The 20,515-nt window shown below is 38.5% G+C and overlaps 1 protein-coding gene across 2 annotated transcripts in view; it reads right to left on the minus strand.

Annotated features, from left to right (window-relative positions):
- Window positions 1–20,515, minus strand: part of nkain4 (sodium/potassium transporting ATPase interacting 4) — a 90,514-nt gene that overhangs the window by 20,109 nt on the left and 49,890 nt on the right. For both annotated transcript variants that reach the window (XM_079801906.1, XM_079801905.1), the window contains exons 3-4: window positions 20,407–20,487; window positions 13,378–13,575 (exon numbers count right to left, since the gene is read on the minus strand). In XM_079801906.1, the coding sequence (XP_079658032.1) occupies window positions 13,378–13,575; window positions 20,407–20,487 (279 nt within the window). The remainder of the gene's footprint in view (window positions 1–13,377; window positions 13,576–20,406; window positions 20,488–20,515) is intronic.

Below are 20,515 nucleotides of genomic sequence, written 5' to 3' on the forward strand. Positions count from 1 at the left end.
TGAGTCATTTTTGGGGGAACTACCCCTTTAACACTAGAACCGCCAGGGGGTAAAATTTACCCATGGCTGCTTTTCAAATGTACATAACAGATTTCCAATAAAATATCCAAGTCTCCCAGTCACTGACTTTTACTAAAACTGTGTTATTATTTACAATCCCCTGTTGTTAAAAATTGTTTAGATAAAACCAGATTTAAAAATGGGGCATTTATACCTATAAGCGCCAGCGCGTCAAATTTACCCCTATATAATTCCTCTATTTTCGCGCTGTGTTTGAGCAACGCGTCGGCTAACTGTAAACAGTCACACAACGCACGGTCAAATAAAAATGTTTTAGCCTATTTATAAATGTTCAAACTTTGGATTAATTATCCATTATTGTTTTGCAATTTTGTATTGAGTCTGGTTTGCTACTGTGTTGCTATTTATTCAAGTCTGGCAGTTTCCTGAAGAAAAAAAAAATCAAATATGATGGAATGAATAAAACAATTTTCATGATTATCCCAAGTTTATTGGTGTTGTTCTCTTATTCAAATTATAAATTATATAACAATACAAATGAATAATTAATTAGGTCAAACTGTGCGCTTGAATTCATACGTTATAGTTATCGTAAGTTGTCATCTATATTATGCAGTGCTGTGAATTATTATTGCTCTTCGTTGTCTATTTAGGGTATTTTAGAAATTTAAATAACATGAGTTATCTTAATATGGGATTAATGACATCTTATTATAATATTACACCACCCAAATATGTATTTATTTCCATCTAATTCTCGCCGTCATTGCAGGCTGGTTTAGCCTATAGTCACCAAAAAGTGATTAGTGTAGCCTGCTTAAAATAGCATAAAACAACTGGACAAAAACATAGTTGATGACTAAAAATAATAATTTCATGACTCTATACATTACTTTGTGAAGACAGTGGTATAATACAGAGACATATTATGTTTTTTAGCCGTATCAATACAGTAATAATCTGCATGGGTAAAATTTTACCCGCTGGCGGTTTTAGGTATACAGCGACCCCTGGCGGTTCTAGTGTTAAGGACAAGGGGCAGCATAAGACCTGTGTTTATATAAACCTTGTGTGTATTTGACAGTATTAGCACAATCAAACGCGAAAGACAACTAAGTCCAGTAACCAGGCGCTGTTTGACAGGCTTTTATTGTGCGCGCGATTCGGGTGTACGTGCTCAAGAAAAGCGCATGTCAAAACAGCACACGAATGAAATGTTTAACCTTCATGGCTTTAAAGCACATGCAAATAATGTGTGTGTGAAGTGTAGTGTCCCGCTGCGTTAGCATGTGATGTGAATGTACACATCTGAGTAGTAGCTACAGTATTGGGACCATAGACTGTAAAAAAAGATGGACGAAGTAAGTAAAGCCGGCAGTGTTCGAATATGGTGCTAACATCTTAGGTCTCGAGTCTACGCAGTAGTGAGCGCGAAGTGGAGCCGCGATATCAAGGTCCCGCCCACACTCCCGACTAATCAACAACTTTTTGTAAAATAAACAGCTATGGAAACCAATCATAACGTCACACCCACGTTTTTATAGCATCAAATAATGAACTAAAACCAAACCTATTTAAAGAACGAATACTTGAACTAACATCAGCGTGAAAAAACTGCCTAAAATGACAGCAACGACCTTTGGAAAAAAATTTATTTGAAGTTTAATCGGATTGTTTAGTTTGTCCCATTACATTTCATGGAGGGGGCGGGGTTTATGACCCATACTACATCCAGACACCTGGGGGCGATCGAGACACCTTGGCTTCACTTTTCAGGACTCGTGTGGCACGCTTGATTGGGACGGTGGCGCCAGAACTGCAACTGATAAAATGCACTGTAGCACGATACTACGATATTTCTTCAAAAGCAGATGGTGAAGACATTTAAAAAATCGCGATATAGCACGCCCCTACTGACACCTCTCCTCAAATTGCTTGTGAAGTTCCTTATTTGTCACTTTCGATAAAAGCATCTACTAAATGATTTGGAGGCTTCATTCATTTCTGTAGCACAGATGGTGCAGGAATAGTTACACACCAAAGTTTAATACTAAAGTGTTAGGGGTTTGTTAAAATCCCTAACCATAAGTAAGTGCAGCAGGAATGGCAGGCAGATCTTATAAACCATTCATTATGAGAAACACATGGCTGATAATACATTACTCAAAGAGACATTAGAGAGAGTTTTACAAAGTCATGTGCCAAATAAAGAGGGTACTGGTATGCGTGTGTGTGTGTGGATGACATGCATATTGATGGCTATGGCAGAGCCACAGAGGCAGATGGCACATCTCTGCATGAAAACACACACAGGGCAAACTCAACTCCCAAAGAGTGGCACTATTCCAAACCAATTAATCTGTCATTGGGCAGAAGGCCCAGCGTACACATACCTTGAAAAAAATTAAAATAATGCAGTGCGTTTGCATATGAAGGAGAGAGTGGGAAAAACGTATGACAACAACTTAAATGCCCAAATGAGAGTCTATGAGGCCTGTGAGAGGCTGATAGAGCAGGTGTGGGATTGTGTAGGTGAGATGCACAGCTGCTGTGCTCTTTCTTTCTCTCTCTCTCTCTGTCTGTGCAGGGCAAAGTGGTTCAGACCTCCAATCAGCTTCTATTACACTGAAGGAGTTGCAAAATACCAATTGCATCAGAGGAAATGTCAACAACCAGACTGCCAACTGCAGAGGAGAGCCAGATTGATCAGCATGTCGTATTAACCTTGGATCCATTTGAGTGGATCCGTAGTTTTAAGCCATTCAACTTTGACTTCAAGACCTTTAAACCTGTTTGTTTACCATCATGGTGTTTACAATGGATGTACTGTTAAAAATGTATTTAACATTTTTTTATGTTTTGAAAAGAAGTTTCTTATGCATACCAAGGCTGCATTTATTTGATTGTTTTCTATTGAAATATATTTTAAAATGTAATTTATTCCTGTGATCAAAGCTGACTTTTCAGCATCATTACTCCAGTCTTCAGTGTTACATGATCCATTAGAAATCATTCAGATATGACCATTTGATGCTCAAGAAAGATTTCTTATTATCAATGTTGAAAACAGTGATGCTTCATATTTTTTGGAAACCGTCAAAAAAAAATTCAGGATTCTTTGATATTCATAAACGTCTACTTTTGACATTATAAACGTCTTTACTGTCACTTTTGATCAACTTAATGCATCCTTGTTGAATAAAAGCAAAAATTCTTACTGACCCCAAACTTTTAAACAGTGAGCTATTTGTATTTTTATAAATGTATTTTTATTGCATTATGTCGGGGTCCTATGGAAGCTTGTTTCTGCCACAGAATAAAACATTTTAAAATATAATTGCAACTTTTTATCGCACAATTGCGTGTTATAAAGTCAGAATTGCGAGATATAAACTTTTTTTTTTTTTTTGTGGCGGAAACAAGCTTCCATAGGGTCCTGATGATCAGTCTGTTTATTTTATTGATTTATTTTGTGATAATAACGGGCTGAATGTACATTGAACAGTGCTGACTGAATCAAGCCGTAGAACAGGCTATTTATTATTCAGATATAAATATTAAATCTTTTGTTGAAGAACTATCTTACCCGGAGACCATGGAGACAAATGAAACCCAAATTTAATCAATTCAAAGCTAATTCTTGCTCGGGGCATCTCAGGCGAAGTGTGAAAAAGCCAGAAAGAGCGGCTCTCCACCTGAGACTTGACCACTCTTAAGCTCAGATCTAGAGCACGACTCAATATCTTGTTAATTATGGTCATTAAAAACCATTAGCTATTTAAAAGTCGCAGTCTTAAAGCCAGGACCCTGTGTTTCACTGCTTCAGGCCTGCACAATCGTCTTCCTCTGCTGATTCTCACAGCTTCTTTCTGCTCTCTGGTGAAACTGATTAACCTGTTTTCTCTCTGTAATATTAAAAGTCAGAGTTGACGGGGTGGGTTAACGCTGCTTCGGCTGCGTTTCATGGACTGATCGTTCAGGTCAGGGTAAGGTTGCTGAAGAAAACTTACTTTAGCTTTTCTTGTAAAACAAAATTAGTTTCCTATTTTCACTGTACAGCTGCTTTGAAGCAATCTGTGTTGTAAAACGCGCTATATAAATGAAGGGGACTTGACTTGACTAGAGAGAAGAGGATTCTGGATCAGTGGCCTTCAACTCCCTCAGGGTGTTTCTCATGCCAGCTAATTCAACTTTCAATCTCTCAGTCTAGTCTTCATAATGCCTTTAATATGAATTGAATTCTCTCAAAATTGTGTTTATAACCATTGGGGAATTTGCCTTGAAAACTCATTAAAACATTTTATATAAAAGGAAAATAAACTGGGTAAAATGCATGCGGTTCCGAATTTTAAAAAGCACAATATGCACGATTTTTTTTATTAAAATATAAAAAAAACACTAGAACAGTGTTATTTTGTTGACTTGTGTATTTACAATATCCCAAATGTTTCCAAGAATTTGAATCCAGAGAAATATCAATGACATCATACCTGCGTTACCCTCAATTTAAGCGTTCAGTCTTTCCTCTCGCAAATTCCGCCATGTAAATAGCGAATCTCCCATGGCGCCAGTGCAACTGGCTTTTATGTTTGCCATTTTGATACCTTGTAAGGCTTTGTTTTTAAAATAGGGAAATTTGTTTGGCTGTACTGCTCAGTCAATTGCAAAATAGTAAAACCAACATGAAAAAGAATCGTGATAAAACCGATGTTCGTGATGATATTTTTGCTCAATGGAAACACCAAAGACGCTATAATATATGATGTGATTTATTAGACAGGTGAGCAACTGTTTGGATACATTCATCAACAGAAAACGAATCATTGTTATACAGCTCAACACAGTTAGTCTTATTGTTTAAATCTCGTTTTCTTGATTTACCACGAGTACCATGTTTTACCACATAAGCATGAGTGGAAGAAGGGGAAGCGGTCGCCTGTGGCATAATAAAAGCTCCACTACTCTCGAGCCGTGTGTGGCGCTCGTCTCTCATTAGCAATCGCTCTAGCGGCCTGTTCCGCTCCAACAGCTTTCAGCCCCACCCTGCTTTATACTAAAGTAACATTAATAAATCTTTAATGCATTAGTTCATCCATGAATATGATTTCTGCCCGCGTCCCATTGGATTCTTTTCCCCCAGCTGTAGAGGTAAAGACAACAACTCCCATGATTCCGGCGTCACCAACTACACCTTTGTTTTGAAAAAGCGAAAATTACATACTGTGCCTTTAAGCTTGGAAATTCATCCAGTATTGGAAAAGCAAAGTCTTAGGGCCAGATTTACTAAACAGGGTAAATTAGTGCGATAGAAACTGATTATTAATTGTCTTTTAACAAGAAATTGCTTGTGATGAATCTCCCCGAATTTCGCTATATAAATAGCAATGGATGGGAGTTATTTACAACTTTATAACTAATTGCCTAATGCAGAAAGACTCAGAGAATCTGTATGACTGACAGATCAAACGCCGCTTCTATGCACACAACCTGGTTCTGTCATCTTAACAGTTATATAGCATTTCGGCTGATATGGGTTCTGGTAATACACACCTACATAATGCTTGAGTTTGAGGTGCCTTGGAAATAAAATCTATCTAAGGAAGAAATCACATCACAGGCTTGAGTTTCATTTTCACAGATAACAGAGAGAGAACACTTGCAAGAGACAAAAGTGACCCTTCTTATGAATTGCATCAAACGGTGCTAATAATAGCACATCATAATCTGAGTTGATGTACCATTTATGTCTATAACACAAACAAAAGTTTTACATTTAATATGTGTAATACTGTAGATTGCCTTAGAAAGCATCACTATTTCACCTTTATGTATATAGCCCGTTATACAACACAGATTGTTTCAAAGCAGCTTTACAGGGATAAACAGGAGAATAATGATTCAATGATGCAAACAGACTTCAATTCTGCTGTTATATTTAATAACAGTCATTATTAAATTGGTCAATTTTCAGTGGTCAAAAACCAAATGTGAGTCACTCTGCATACAGTTGATGCTTTTTTCTTTTAAAGAGGAATGTCTGAACAACAAACAATGTTGAAGCTAGAAATGCACCTTGTTTTTTCTATCAACACAATTGCAGAACATACCTGTCTGAGTTCCATAAATATTGTTTTTCCAAAGTTGCATGCCTGTCACTCAAAAAATAGGCTATTAAAGATATCTCAATATAATTTAAGATTCTGGTTCTTAAACTTTTCTTTTGAAATCTTCATTTTCAAGGCCCTATTTTTGTTCCCTGGTTGAGTTGACACGGAATAACCCTATTGTTAAAAATTTGTGTGGAGGGGACCTAAGTGTTGTAAAGATACAAAAACAGACCAATTCCCAAATCATATCATTATAATCATTAGAATGTTTTGATCCTTTTAAATGTATACTAAAGTGTATTTCTTTCTCACAAAAGATAGCAAGAGTCGAGCAAAAAAAAAATCAGTCCTCTCCACCAGCTGGAGCATTAGTCCTAAAAGAACTAACCATTTATTATCTGCTCTCACATAGTGTTATCTGCCATAGTGTTAGCTGGCTGAAGCTGAGAGAGAGAGAGAAAAAGAGAACGAAAGAGACTGCAATAATACAGACCCAGAGCCCAGTGAACACACATCACAAAATGCTGCCTTTGACACACCACATGAACATAATGTTTGACAGGTTAATTATGTGCCCCGTGTGCGACAGTCACCCTGCTGCGACAGAAATTAGTCCAACTGACTGAATGCGTGTGTGGTGTATGGCTGTGCCTCTCCATATACTGTATTCACACACATTATAGACATACTGTATAGCAGTTCTGATGTGTCTCTCGCTCCTTCAGTCGCCTGGAGGCAGATCTCACAGCCATATCACATCCGAATCAGAGCACTCTCAACATCACTTCACCCAAGTGCTCTTGCACACGCAAGCACTTCACACCCAGCAGATCTGAGATTAAAATCCAGGCAAAAATGTTCCACCTGCCACGGCTGCCGAGCGGCTAAACAAACGGCTCTCAGATGTTTGCAGCGGAATCTAAAATCCACTTCCATTTATGTGTACATGAAAAGTGATTAAACAACCGCAGGGGGTGAAGGGAGACACTTTGAAGTGAAATTTTTCTTAATCATGTTCTCAGACACAGTCTGGATGGGCGCAAAACAAGCTGAATCTGTGATTACATTGCAGAGTTTAAACGTGACCGCTTTTTAAAAAAGTGTGTTGGGTGCTGTTGCACTTAAATAACTGCAGTCCTAGCTTATGTCAATAACTAAAGATTAATTCAATAATAATAATAATAACAACAACAATTATTATTATTATTACTATGTGCCTAATGGAATAGTTTGCTCAAAAATTAAAGTCTCTCATTATTTTATTCTATATAATTTTTTTATTCATAAAAGAAGTCAGGTAAGAAATCCATACTGAAAACGACATAAGTGTTATTATTTAATTTTTATTTTAGTTGAGTTATATAGTTTAATTCATATTTTGCTTTTATTTTTATATTTTTATCTTTCATTTCATATTAATTTAACTTTTATTATGGCTATTTTTATTTTTTATTTCAGTTTTAGCTTGAGTTAGTTTTTAAGTTATTTATTTCCAGTTAATAATTTAATTTTAGAGCTTTAACTTAAACTAAACAAATTAGAAATGTTGCCTTGGCAATAAACTGAAATAAGTTTTTCAACTAATATTTATACAAAATAATAGCTAACGATAATAACCCTGCATGAAGCATTGAATCATCCTCTTGGGAAAATGGCAACTAAAAGGTGTTTAACAGCCAGAACAAAGTTTTCCGGAAGGTTTGTGAATTTTTTTTTTCATGTTTTGAACTCAAAGACACCTTAATTTTGGCCAGTTTTCTTCTGAAATGATGCCACGGCTGTTTTTCTTCGATTTCGCTTCAAGTATATCAGGGCCTTAATGTATAATATATTTTTATAACACATTTTCAGTGGAGCTTTTGGATGTTCCACAGCTTTCTACTGTCTCTCCCTGGGGCAGAGAGCATGATGGGAAAATAAGTGATGAATTCCCATACCATCCTGACAAGATATGCTTCTCCATCTGAAGCAGCTGCCTTATCTTGACTTCAGTGTTTTACTGAAGAGAGAAGCAACTGAGATATGAGAGGAAAGAGATGTCAGATGAGAATAAAAGAGGGAAAATAGCAAGATACAAAGATGGAGGAGGAATGAACTCATCCACCCACTTGTGCTGATAACATGGAAAAAGTACAGAAGAGTGAAAACTGAGACTATGACAACATACTATTTTAAGGTCAGTGAAAGGAGATTAAAATAACCAATCAAAATATGTTGATTGTCAACCACAAGAGGTCAAGCTAAATATTATAGGAGCTGCTGTGATATGGCTTCTTTATGTTGCAATACGGTTTCTAGGGTGCTCTAAACGGTTGCTAGGGTGTGGTTACACAGTTACCATGGTGATATTTACAGACTGATTTCTCCCCCTAAACAAAAGAACCCACCCCAATGTCTGTAAGATGTTCTGGTGCTGAAATATGGCTTATTCATGAAGTTAAACGGTTGCTAGGGTGCTCTAGGGTTGCTCAGTCGGCCGAAAGTTTACTTGATAAAGTTTTAAATATGGATATTTTTCTTACACAAACGCATCGATTCGCTTCAGAAGGCCTTTATTAACACCCCGGAGCCGCGTGGAGCAGTTATATGATGGACAGATGCACTTTTTATGGACTTCAAAAACAGAACAACTATAAATCTAATTATAATGCTTGGATTAGCCTGGACTTTTGAAATATAACTCCGATTTTATTCGCCTGAAAGAAGAACGTCATATACACCTAGGATGACTTTTGAGGGTGAGTAAATTATGGGCTAATTTTCATTTTTGGGTGAACTATCCCTTTAAGTCAATAAATCTTTTTTAATTAATTTGCGCCCCAAAACACATACTTTGCTACTATATAGTATGCGAAAAACAGGACGCCAACAGAGTAGTATGTCCGAATTCATAGTATTCGAAAAACAGTCGGCGAAAAGTACCCAGATGACCAACTACTTCCGGCGAGATTCTGAAGTGTGCATACGATGGACACTTTACTTTCCATGAGGCCACGGGAGGCGATTTATGAATGGAGGTGATGGGACGCAACTGACGCTAGTAGGTCACATGATCATGACAAAATGGCGGGTGTAGTATGTCCGGATTACATTCATTCATACTATATAGAACTTACTTTTTTAACGGCCGCGAAGTTCGTTCAAATTCAAATGTAGTACCTACTCACATAGTACGCGATTTCGGACGCAGCCTAAATGTTTTTTCCTACAAAAACGCCAGGAGCAGCAGACGGCTAAAACGTGAGGTGCCTGGGGCGCATAAACAGTGTGCAAAACACTCACTGCCAATAGAAAACAATTTAAAAAAGGCGGCTCTCACTGCAAAAAAACGCATTCTGTCTGATCGGGGCCCAAAGTGCTAAAAAAAAGTGCTAAAATTGTCATTGAGGGCCGAAAAGCGAAATTCCAGACAGGTCCCAAACATCTGATGAAGGATGAAAAACAGAAGAACAGGCCGCGTCTGAAGTTTCCACAGGTATCTTCCTCGTGGGTTACACCTATGGGGAAAACAGACACTGTTCTCACATCCGCAGGGAGGGACTGACATGAAGCTGAGCTAATGACTCTCAGTCGTTCACTTGTCACCTCTGGTGTGTGTCCTATGACACTCTCTGCCTGTCCTCTTGTGACTGCAAATTCTCAGAAGCATAAGAACATGACTATTCACTACAGCAGACGATGCGTTTCTCATAGTGACCTAGTTCTGAAGTCACACACACACACGTTTTAGAAACATTTATGAAGTATCTGACTCAACTCTGTCTCTTGCTCTATGGTTTGCCCTTTCAATACAAACAATTTGTCCTACAGGTGCCCGCCACCCCCAACATGTCCTGCCGGATGGGTGAATTTTTCTTCCAAAATCATAGTAAACCCTCCGTAATAATTATATAATGAATAAATAGAAATTATTTCAACTTGATTTTCAGAGCAATTAAGATGTAAGATTATAGAAATTATATATTTTTGGTTTGCTTTGACAATGGTCTGAAAATTGACTTTATTTCTTTATGCAAAATTAAATTCCTTTGTTTTTGTGGTGTAATTTGACTTTTGTAAGAGATTCACTTTAGCCATCTTCCCATTCTTCTGATAGTTTTCTCACTTCATTTCCAAATTTGGACAAAACCACAAGCTGTGTAGCCTACTTTGGCCAATGGAGATACAAATCTATAACCTCTACATAACTTCTGAAGAAGCCTGTGGGAACTTGACTGTAGCGTGTGTGCAACTCCCACTTCCTGCAGGACACTTTGTTCAGCTCTCATCATGAAGTTAGCAGTTCATTGTTGGAGCATGAGAGGATAATCATCACTTTCTAGAACCTTCCGGCACTCCTAACCATTCAGATCCCCAAAGCACAGCCCTCCCCCTAACACCACCACTTTCAACATGCAGGCTTTCTTTCCACAGATATTTGCTTAGTCCTCTGACAAACACTGTACAACAAGAATGAACAGATACAGCTGACGTGTGATAAGCCATACAGTCGTGGTCAGAATTATTGGCACCCCTGGGAAATATGTGCAAATATGGCTGTAAAAATAAATCTGCGTTGTTTATCCTTTTGATCCTTCATTCAAAAAAATAGCAAAAATCTAACCTTTCATTGAAGTAAAAGAATCTCATTATTAAAAAAAAAAAAATACTTTTCTCCAAAACACGTTGGCCATAATTATTGGCACCCTTTTATCAAATACTTTTTGCAACCTCCTTTTGCCAAGATACCAGCTCTGAGTCTTCTTCTATGATGCCTGATGAGTTTGGAGATCAGAGACCATTCCTCCATACCGAATCTCTCCACACCCTTCAGATTCCCAGATCCATGTTGGTGCTTCTTCTCTTCAGTTCACCCCACTCATTTTCTATAGGGTTCATGTCAGGGGACTGGGGTGACTATGGTAGAAGCTTCATTTTGTGCTCAGTGACACATTTGTGTGTTGATTTTGATGGTTGTTTTGGATCATTGTCCATGTTGATTTTTTTATCTGTTGGTATTTGCTAGAATCCATGATACCATGTGTCTGAACAAGATGTCCAGGACCTCCAGCAAAAAAAATAGGCCCACAAGATAAAAGATCCAGCTGTATTTTTAACCGTGGGCATGCATGATGAGGTACTTTTTATCCCTGTTTGCACCAAACCCCTCTGGTGGGTTTGCTGCCAAAAAGCTATTTTTATAGTTTCATCTGACCATAGAACCAGGTCCCTTTTGAAGTTCATGTCATGTCTGAAAACTGAATATACTGGAGTTTGTTTATGGATGAGTGAGGATAGGATTTTTCTTGAAACACTCCCAAACAACATGTGGTGATGTAGGGTTTGTTTTATTTGTTTTTGCCTTTCTGACCCCAAGACTTAACAAAATTTTCCACGCACAATTCTTTAATTAATAAAAAGAATTCATCAAAAGAGCAGCATTTTTTGAATTAGAAATCTTTTTTAACATTATACATTTCTTTACCATACAAGTATACATTTTTTTTTTTTAACTATACTGACCACAAACGTTTGAATGAGTTATATTATATTATATTTAGTGCTGTGAATTGCTAAAAAAATTAACTAATTAATCAAAAATGTTCTGTAATTAATCACGATTAATCGCAATTAAAAAAACATTGGACTTTTTAATATTTTAATATTGTATTAATTTCAGTTACTCTCCAAATTAATGAAGAAACAATATAAAGACAGCATATTTTAAATAGGTGTTGTAATGGCATGTTTTTATGAATGAAGGCCAGTATCACTGATACTAAAGTCTCTATGAAACATTAATGACGTTACATTACAATAAAACTGAAAGCTACCAATTTCAACATTTATTAGGCTTTAAAAAAACACCTTTTAATTTAAGTGAACTTAAAACAATCTTTACACAAACCCATTATAATAAATGTTATATTTCCCCATGGCCTTCCCTGTAAGACATAGTCTACACAGAAATTGAATAAAGTTATAAACACCTTTCTTAACTGCATAAATAATATATGAAATATAGATTAATCATCATTAAAGCTACAATTTTCTCTGTTCCCGTTGTTCTTTGATGAACATTAATGTTCAATGAAACATCATCAGTGCTGCTGTCACTTTAAGATCGGTTGCTGCCGAACATGACGTGGATCTGACGTGCTGTCCCGCGCATCTCATTTACTCACAAGTTAATTTAAGACGTTATTTAACTCATTTAAGACTCCTAATATGAGAATACTCGACAAAACGGGCATTTTGGCAAAATTCTCTGAGTTGTTGTTATTTTTTGTTCAAGAGTGAAAGAGAATTCGATGTGTGTTTGTGTTTGTGTGTGTGTCAGGGTGTCCCTCGATTAGCTCCCTAGCTTCCTAGGTGGTGAATCAGTATATCGTGTACATGAATGTGGACGACTCCCTGATCAGTGCCCTGACTACTGCACTAGGGAGCGGATTGAGACGCACCCACACAGACAGGACATTGACGCACGGGTTCTCTTGTGTCTTGTTGCGCTTAGATGGTTTAAAAGCATTTACATGAATAAGAGCGTGATCATATAATGTAACACTGGGCAAAAATGGATATAAAAACAGACGCTGCGTTAATTTGCGTTAAATATTTTTCATGTGTTAAACTGAAAAATTGAATCGCCCGCATTAATGCGTTAATTTGCCCGGCACTAATTACATTACATTACATTATATTATGGGTTTAGCAGCATGGGTTTGCAAATGTCACTTGGTTTAATATTTTGCTTTTTGTATCCAATGACATTCAGACATGATAAGAGTGGCTTAAGTGTCCATGTACTTTTGGAGGCCAATGTACGCAGCACATCTAAGTAAAAAAAACAAATCCCTTTAAGAAAATGGACTCACAGTCCTTCTGCTTGCTGCCTGCTCATAATAACCCACTGAGTTTTCCCCACTAAACCTGGAGCCATGCCAGACCTCGACTCAAGGGGCCGCTTCAGCACTTCAGGACTCAGGCTGGGGCGTTTTACACATGCATGCTGTATTTAGGGCACACTTTAAACTGGTGTGGTTTTTAAGGACTGGTTGAGTGTAGAGAGACGGGCAACGTTAGGATGGAAGTGTATTATGGGGACCCTTTCAGTTATGCTATATAAAAGCAGACATGCACATAGTAAGTATAAACATAGTGTGTGGAGACCATAAAGTGCAGTAAAAACAGGGTTTTTGGACTATTTAAAGAAAGCTTTTTGAGTGTTTTAGCTTTTCTCCATGCCATGGCATATTTGTTTGTGACTTACAGTGATAAGGATTTGGAAGCCGCTGTGGAGGACTTCTATGTACTGGTACTCCAGCAGGCAGCCCATGATGGATATATAGGACTGTGCATCCGCACTGCGCTCTCCGCTGGCGGGGATCTCTCTTCGGATACATCCCGGCCCGTGCTCGCTCCACCAGGAGTGATGTGCCGAGATGTTAAAGGTCAAGATGTCGCTGTCCTGAAACGAAAGAGGGGAGGAATCGTCGTCAGCGTCAGTATAACCGATAAGGGAGTGATTGACAGGGGGCTGCGCGCTATAAAGCATGCATGCATAATTTAACACAGGGCCGACAAAGAATCTGTTCCATAGACATGAGAGGGAGGAAAGACAAGTGTACGTACAAAAGAGGAAGGAAGCACACATTTATTATTTATTTGCTGCAATTGTATTTATAACCACTTTTAAACATGAAACCTAATAAAATGAGGTAAAATTGCATTCTGTTCTCTGGTTATGAATTGTTACCATTCACACACCATCTACATATTATTTAGGACAACCAGTATGGGGAAGTCCCAGAGCAAGTGGGGAAATTAATGAAATATAAGAGAGAAAATGTCTTACCAGATGAGAAGTCTATCTATGTATCATCTTTTAACTCTTTCGGTTTCATCTCGGTTAATTCCTTTTTTATAGCTGTTTTAATTTTCCTTACTTTTATTTTGTGATTATTTTAATTCCCTTTTCTGTGTAAAGCACTTTGAATTTCCGTAGTGTATAAAATGTGCTATATAAATAAACTTGCCTTGCCTACAATGTGCTATTATATCTCTCATATCATTTGTCACAAATCACTTTTATCCAAATGTGGCAAAAATACAGTATACTAGTTAGGGCCAGACAACAGTGTATTTTTGGCAATATAAAATAACCCAACATTGTGAATTTTGTGATGATTTTAATATACTTTTTAGTTAGCAATTAAGTTGAATTAAAACCATGGCAGATGGCTGAATGTGGCATGTGTGAAAGTGCTGTGTGACACGTCAGTGTTATGCGTCTGTGTTGCAAATGTTCCTCATATGCTCACGGATACGTGTACATCAGATGTAATGGATTCTGTCAATCCACACAGTTCTCAGGCTGCATGAGATGAATGACACTTGTCAAACCGAAAACTTATGGACTTTACTATGCTTATTAGAGAGTAACTCGTCCTTGACCTCTTTCTGGCTAATGGAGGCACAGAGGCGTTTGTCCCCTTCATCATCAGTGGGCGTTATCATTATACGCGTCACTATATGTCATTGAGAAGAGGGGGAGGGGGTCGATACAGACCTCGTATTGTCTCATATTTAATCACAGCCACAGTGTGAGACTGACAGCCACAGCCTGCGGCCATGCATGAGAGGACAACCCCACCAAAACACCTCAATCAATGAGACACAGAGAGAGAGAGTTTCATAAAGTGCCCAACCACTTAATATGCTTTTCCTCTTCTGCAAAAGTACATGTCTCATGTTCAGTGAGTTAATATGGTTCTCCATTATCTGAATGTGACAGATTCATTTCACATTGATGTCGTGTGTTGTACTCTGAGCTGTTTGCGTTCGCTGAATGTTTCGTTTCTATGGCAGCGCTCAGAGCCAGCGTAGATCTGCAGCTTTGTTGCTGATATAATACTTAATCACTAAGCCACCTCTATTTGCTCGTGAAATATTAGGGATCAAAGAGAGAGCACTGTGTGGTGGTCTTCTGAAATTATGTATCATTATTAATGGCCACCTTTTTTTGGATCATTATTCATCCAACCCTTCCTGAACACTGCAAGTGTATTGACCCATGGAGGGGCATTTTATCCACAAATAATGTATCAATTGAGACGTGACCAAAAGTGATAATGTCTGAGTTGTTTGTTGAATTATTTGTACCAGTTTGACTCATTCATGTTGATTTGCACATCATTCACACCATCACACTGCTTCATCTCACACTATCTTTTGCCTGTATTTAGTACAGAGTTCATATACAGAGTAGCTTACTAAACGTTTGGAAAATGATTTTAACCATTATGTTTTCAAGGTTTGAAGTGTGCTTGAATATCTTCCTTGAAGAAAAACATATATATTAAATGTTTCCTTCTGAGCTGTTTTAGCATATAATACATCTGATTAGTAATTGGAAACATAGCTTTCAGCCACTGTATTTTGTTCGACCTGGCAGCCAAGGTTATTTATTTGATAATGAGCTCTTGAGTAGGCAGGACTTTGCAACATGTGGCCAATAATGAATAATCCTTTTTATTAAATAACCGTATACTTGTAATATAGCTTATTACAAACACCTTTTAAAAGCTGCCACTGCTCGGAAGTACTGGAAAAGTGCTTGGAAAAGTGTTTCTTATTTCCACTTCAATTTCTGAATTTAAGAAGCAAATAGGAAGTAGAATTACAGAGAGTACTAATTCAAATACCCCAATAACTCATTTTTACAAGACAGACAGACAGACAGACAAACACAGACAGACAGAGACCGACACAGACAGACAGACAGACAGACAGATAGCTAGATACAGACACAGACAGACAGACACAGACACAGATAGAGAGAGACCGACAGAGAGAGACCGACATACACAGACAGACAGATAGACAGACAGACAGACAGACAGACAGATAGATACAGACACAGACACACACAGAGACAGACAGAGAGAGACCGACAGAGAGAGACCGACATACACAGACAGACAGATAGACAGGCAGACAGACAGATAGACAAGACACAGACAGAGAGACAAACAGACAGACAGACAGAGAGACCGACACAGACAGACAGACAGAGAGAGACCGACACAGACAGACAGACATACAGACACAGACAGACAGACAGACAGACAGACAGACAGAGAGAGACCGACACAGACAGACAGACATACAGACACAGACAGACAGACAGACAGACAGAGAGAGACCGACACAGACAGACAGACATACAGACACAGACAGACAGACAGACACAGACAGACAGACATACAGACACAGACCGACACAGACAGACAGACAGACAGACAGACAGACAGAAAGAGAGAGACCGACACAGACAGACAGACATACAGACACAGACAGACAGACAGACAGACAGACAGACAGAGAGAGACCGACACAGACAGACAGACAGACAGACAGACAGACAGACAGACAGACAGACAGACAGACAGACAGACAGACAGACAGACAGACAGACAGACAGACAGACAGACAGACAGACAGACAGACAGACAGACAGACAGACAGATAGATAGATAGATAGATAGATAGATAGATAGATAGATAGATAGATAGATAGATATAGATACACAGACACACAGACACACAGACACACAGAAACACAGAAACAGACAGATAGATAGACAGACAAACACTGTGAGACAGACAGACAGTCAGATAAGACAAACACTGCGAGACAGACAGACACAGAGACACAGACAGATAAATAGATAGACAGACAGACAGACAGATATGACAAACACTGTGAGACAGACAGACAGACAGACAGACAGTTAGATATGACAAACACTGCGAGACAGACAGACAGACAGACACAGACAGATAAATAGATAGACAGACAGACAGACAGATATACAGACAGACATACAGACACAGACAGACAGATATGACAAACACTGTGAGACAGACAGACTGATATATTGTGAGAGACAGACAGAAAAACAGGCAGACAGAATCTAATGTCAGGCTGTTTGCTATTCTTCTCAATACTGTCCAATTGTAATCAATCTAACAATTGGGGGTCCTCAAAGCAGGATGATATTATCATATTGTGTATCATTCTCCATATGACAGTAGAAACAGCAGTGGGTCAGTCATATTTTGAGGTGTTTCATTGAGGGCTTGTGGTGGGCCGTGTTAATGTAGGGGGTGCATGAACAGGCTGAATAATGGGGTGTTATGGGGAGCAGGTGGCAGAGGGCCGGGCTCAGGCATTAACCCAACAGATGGACACACAGCGCTCCCTCACTGCTACATATGGACAGCAGGAGGACAAGCGGCTAATGGAGAAAACACACATGCATATAAACACACACACAGACAGAAAAGAAAGGATCAATGCGCTTCTACTCGCTGCTTTCTGGACAGCAGATCTGTCTGCAACAGCTCATGAATATTCATGAAATCTGACTTTATAGAGGTGTAGGGGGCGCTGGGGGAAGGGCGTCCCACCTGAGGGAGTGACGGAGCGTGACTGACACAGAGGGTGAAAGGAAAAACACAAAAACGAAAGAGGGATAAAATGTAACCAAGTATACGCTTCCATTTCTTTTGGTGTTAAGGCAAAGGTCATGAGTCCAATTAAACAGCCCTTATCCTTATGAGCCATGAACAAACCAAAAAAATCCAATAAATGTGACCCAGACATCATTAAATACAGTTGAAACAAAGATAATAATGGTTTGTGCTGAACAATTATTGGATGCTGAGAGCGAGAAAACATTGAAATTCAAACCAAACACTCACAGTTGCTCACCTGTCAAATAAAATGTTAATATTAAATAATACATATTACACAGAGGTGGAAAGTAATGAATTACATTTACTCGCGTTACTGTAATTGAGTAGTTTTTCTGTGTACTTCTACTTTTTTAAAGGGTTAGTTCACCCGAAAACGAAAATTTGATGTTTTTCTGCTCCAACCGTTGCCGTCTGTCAGTCGTATAATGCATGTGAATGGGGTCTAATTCTATAAGAGTAAAAAAAACATGCACAGACAACTTCAAATTAAACCCACATTGATGTCTTAAGACACGGAACGATCGGTTTCTGCGAGAAACCGAACGGTAGTTATGCTAATATTACACCTCATATCAGACGAATGTCATCAGCTCTCCAGACCGCCATAACTTCCTGTGAGTAAGGTCAAAATATCCACGAGATCATAGACATATATACATAGATGCCTCATTAGTGCCTGCGTGGATCGGTCGAATGAGGAATCTACGTATATATTTCTATGATCTTGCAGGTATTTTGACCTTACTCACACTTGTTCTAGTGGTTTTTGGCTATTTTAAACCAAAAATATTACATATTGTGCCTTTAATTGTGACATTTTGAATTGTGAACAATGTTGTCTCGCCACTTGATAAACAATTTAAAAACTGTGTTTTCACTAGAAACTAGAAACATACTAAGCAAGTGTACAGATGCAAATACCGGACCGAGTATTATCCAAGAATATTACACACCTCAATAGTGAATGTCAATTTTCCAAGTACACTCTCAGAATAAAAGGTACAAAAACTGTCACTGGGGCGGTACCCTTTCAAATGGTACACCTGTGTGGATATTATTATAGCCATTGTACCATCCCAGTGACAGCTTTTGTACTTTTTTTTCTGAGAGTGTAGTAGAAGGATGTAATCAACATCTTTTGTTGGACCTGGAACAACATTCCTGACAAACAAAACCCCAACCCTTACCATTAGCTATCCTTAGATTAGAGGGAAATTCAAATGTTGTTCAACCCCCAAATTAACCCTAAACCTAACCCTAAAATTGTGTGCTTTATTCCAGGAAAAATGAAACAGGTTGTGTTTGGTAAAATCATGGTTACCCACACCCAATATGTCCTATGCACAAATCCTGATGAGTTTTTTGGCCAATTATTCCCTTTGTCCTGGGATAATCTGAGCCATTTTGTCCCATGCAACTGTGACAAAAGTGCAAAAGAGGTTCATTCTGATATAACAGCAGATCCTTATGTCCCAGATTTACTCAGCATGCATCTAAGATGTTCTCATCCAGTCTCACTCCAACTTCTGAAAGCAGATAAGTGCCTTTTGTTGTGGGAACAAGAAATCTGAGTCCAGGAAACTGGGCCAGGCAGGAGTCAAAAACAAGCACACACACACACACACACACACACACACACACACATGTTGGGTTTTCATGTTTTATGGGGACTTTCCATAGGCGTAATGGTTTTTATACCGTACATACCGTATATTCTATCCCCCTACACTGCCCCTGCCCCTAAACCTAACCCTCACAGGAGACATTCTGCAATTTTACATTTTCAAAAAACATCACTTAGTCTGATTTATAAGATGTTTTCCTCATGGGGACCTAAAAATGTCCCCACAAGGATGAGGATTTCGGATATTGCTATCTTTGTGGGGACATTTTGTCCCCATAACGTGATGATTACCAGTCCACACACACACACACACACACACACACACACACACACACACACACACACACACACACACACACACACACACACACACACACACACACACACACACACACACACACACACACACACACACACACACACACACACAGAGTAGAATGTGTAAATTATACAGCTAGCTTGTTTCTCACTGCTTACACACTTGGGGCTGAGTGTTTGTGTCCATGACCTGTCAGCACATGTAGAGAGAAGTGTATCATGGGATGGGTTAGGGATAACGCACAACTTCTCTCTGCTATCGCTTTTCCAAAAGGCTTTCATCTGATGTCAAGACACTTTATAGGCTAGTTCACACAGAATGCGTTTTTGCTGGTAAAAATGTGAGACGCAGGTCAGTGAATTAGAAAAAAAGGGCAAGGTCTAGAGATGCGTTTTTTCTTTTAACTTGGGTTTTGTGTTTAGAACGCAATGTCACAGTACAATCAACTGAGATGTTAAAGTCATTTTAACTTAAATTACCTTAAACTGACTTTTAAAAAAAGTTGTTGAATCTTGTATGATTTATATTGTAGATTTAAAGCAATGTAAAAACATACGTTGTCATAACTTATTGATCATATATTTTTTACAGTGCGCACTTACATTAATAAACAATGGAAAAGAAGCACAGCGCCTAAATCTGTTGTTTTATGTACCAGTGTCTGGTGGTGTGTTCAGTGCAAACCTAAGAGTAAGACACTCGTTAACCAAAGACACAAAGATGTTGGTACAAATACAGCTATTCAGACAGTCTGTAAAAACATCATAAATTGTGCCATTTAGCTGTAAAACATTAATCTCTGGAATCTCTCTTACCTTCGACAGACCTCCAACCTCCAGGTAGAAGCAGATGATAAAGACGTTCCAGGCCACCCACAATGCTGTCCACACCGTATACTGTCAAAAAGATGGATCATTCATTACT

This window comes from Gobio gobio, assembly GCF_949357685.1.
Source record: "Gobio gobio genome assembly, chromosome: 21".
Classification (NCBI taxonomy): Eukaryota; Metazoa; Chordata; class Actinopteri; order Cypriniformes; family Gobionidae; genus Gobio; species Gobio gobio.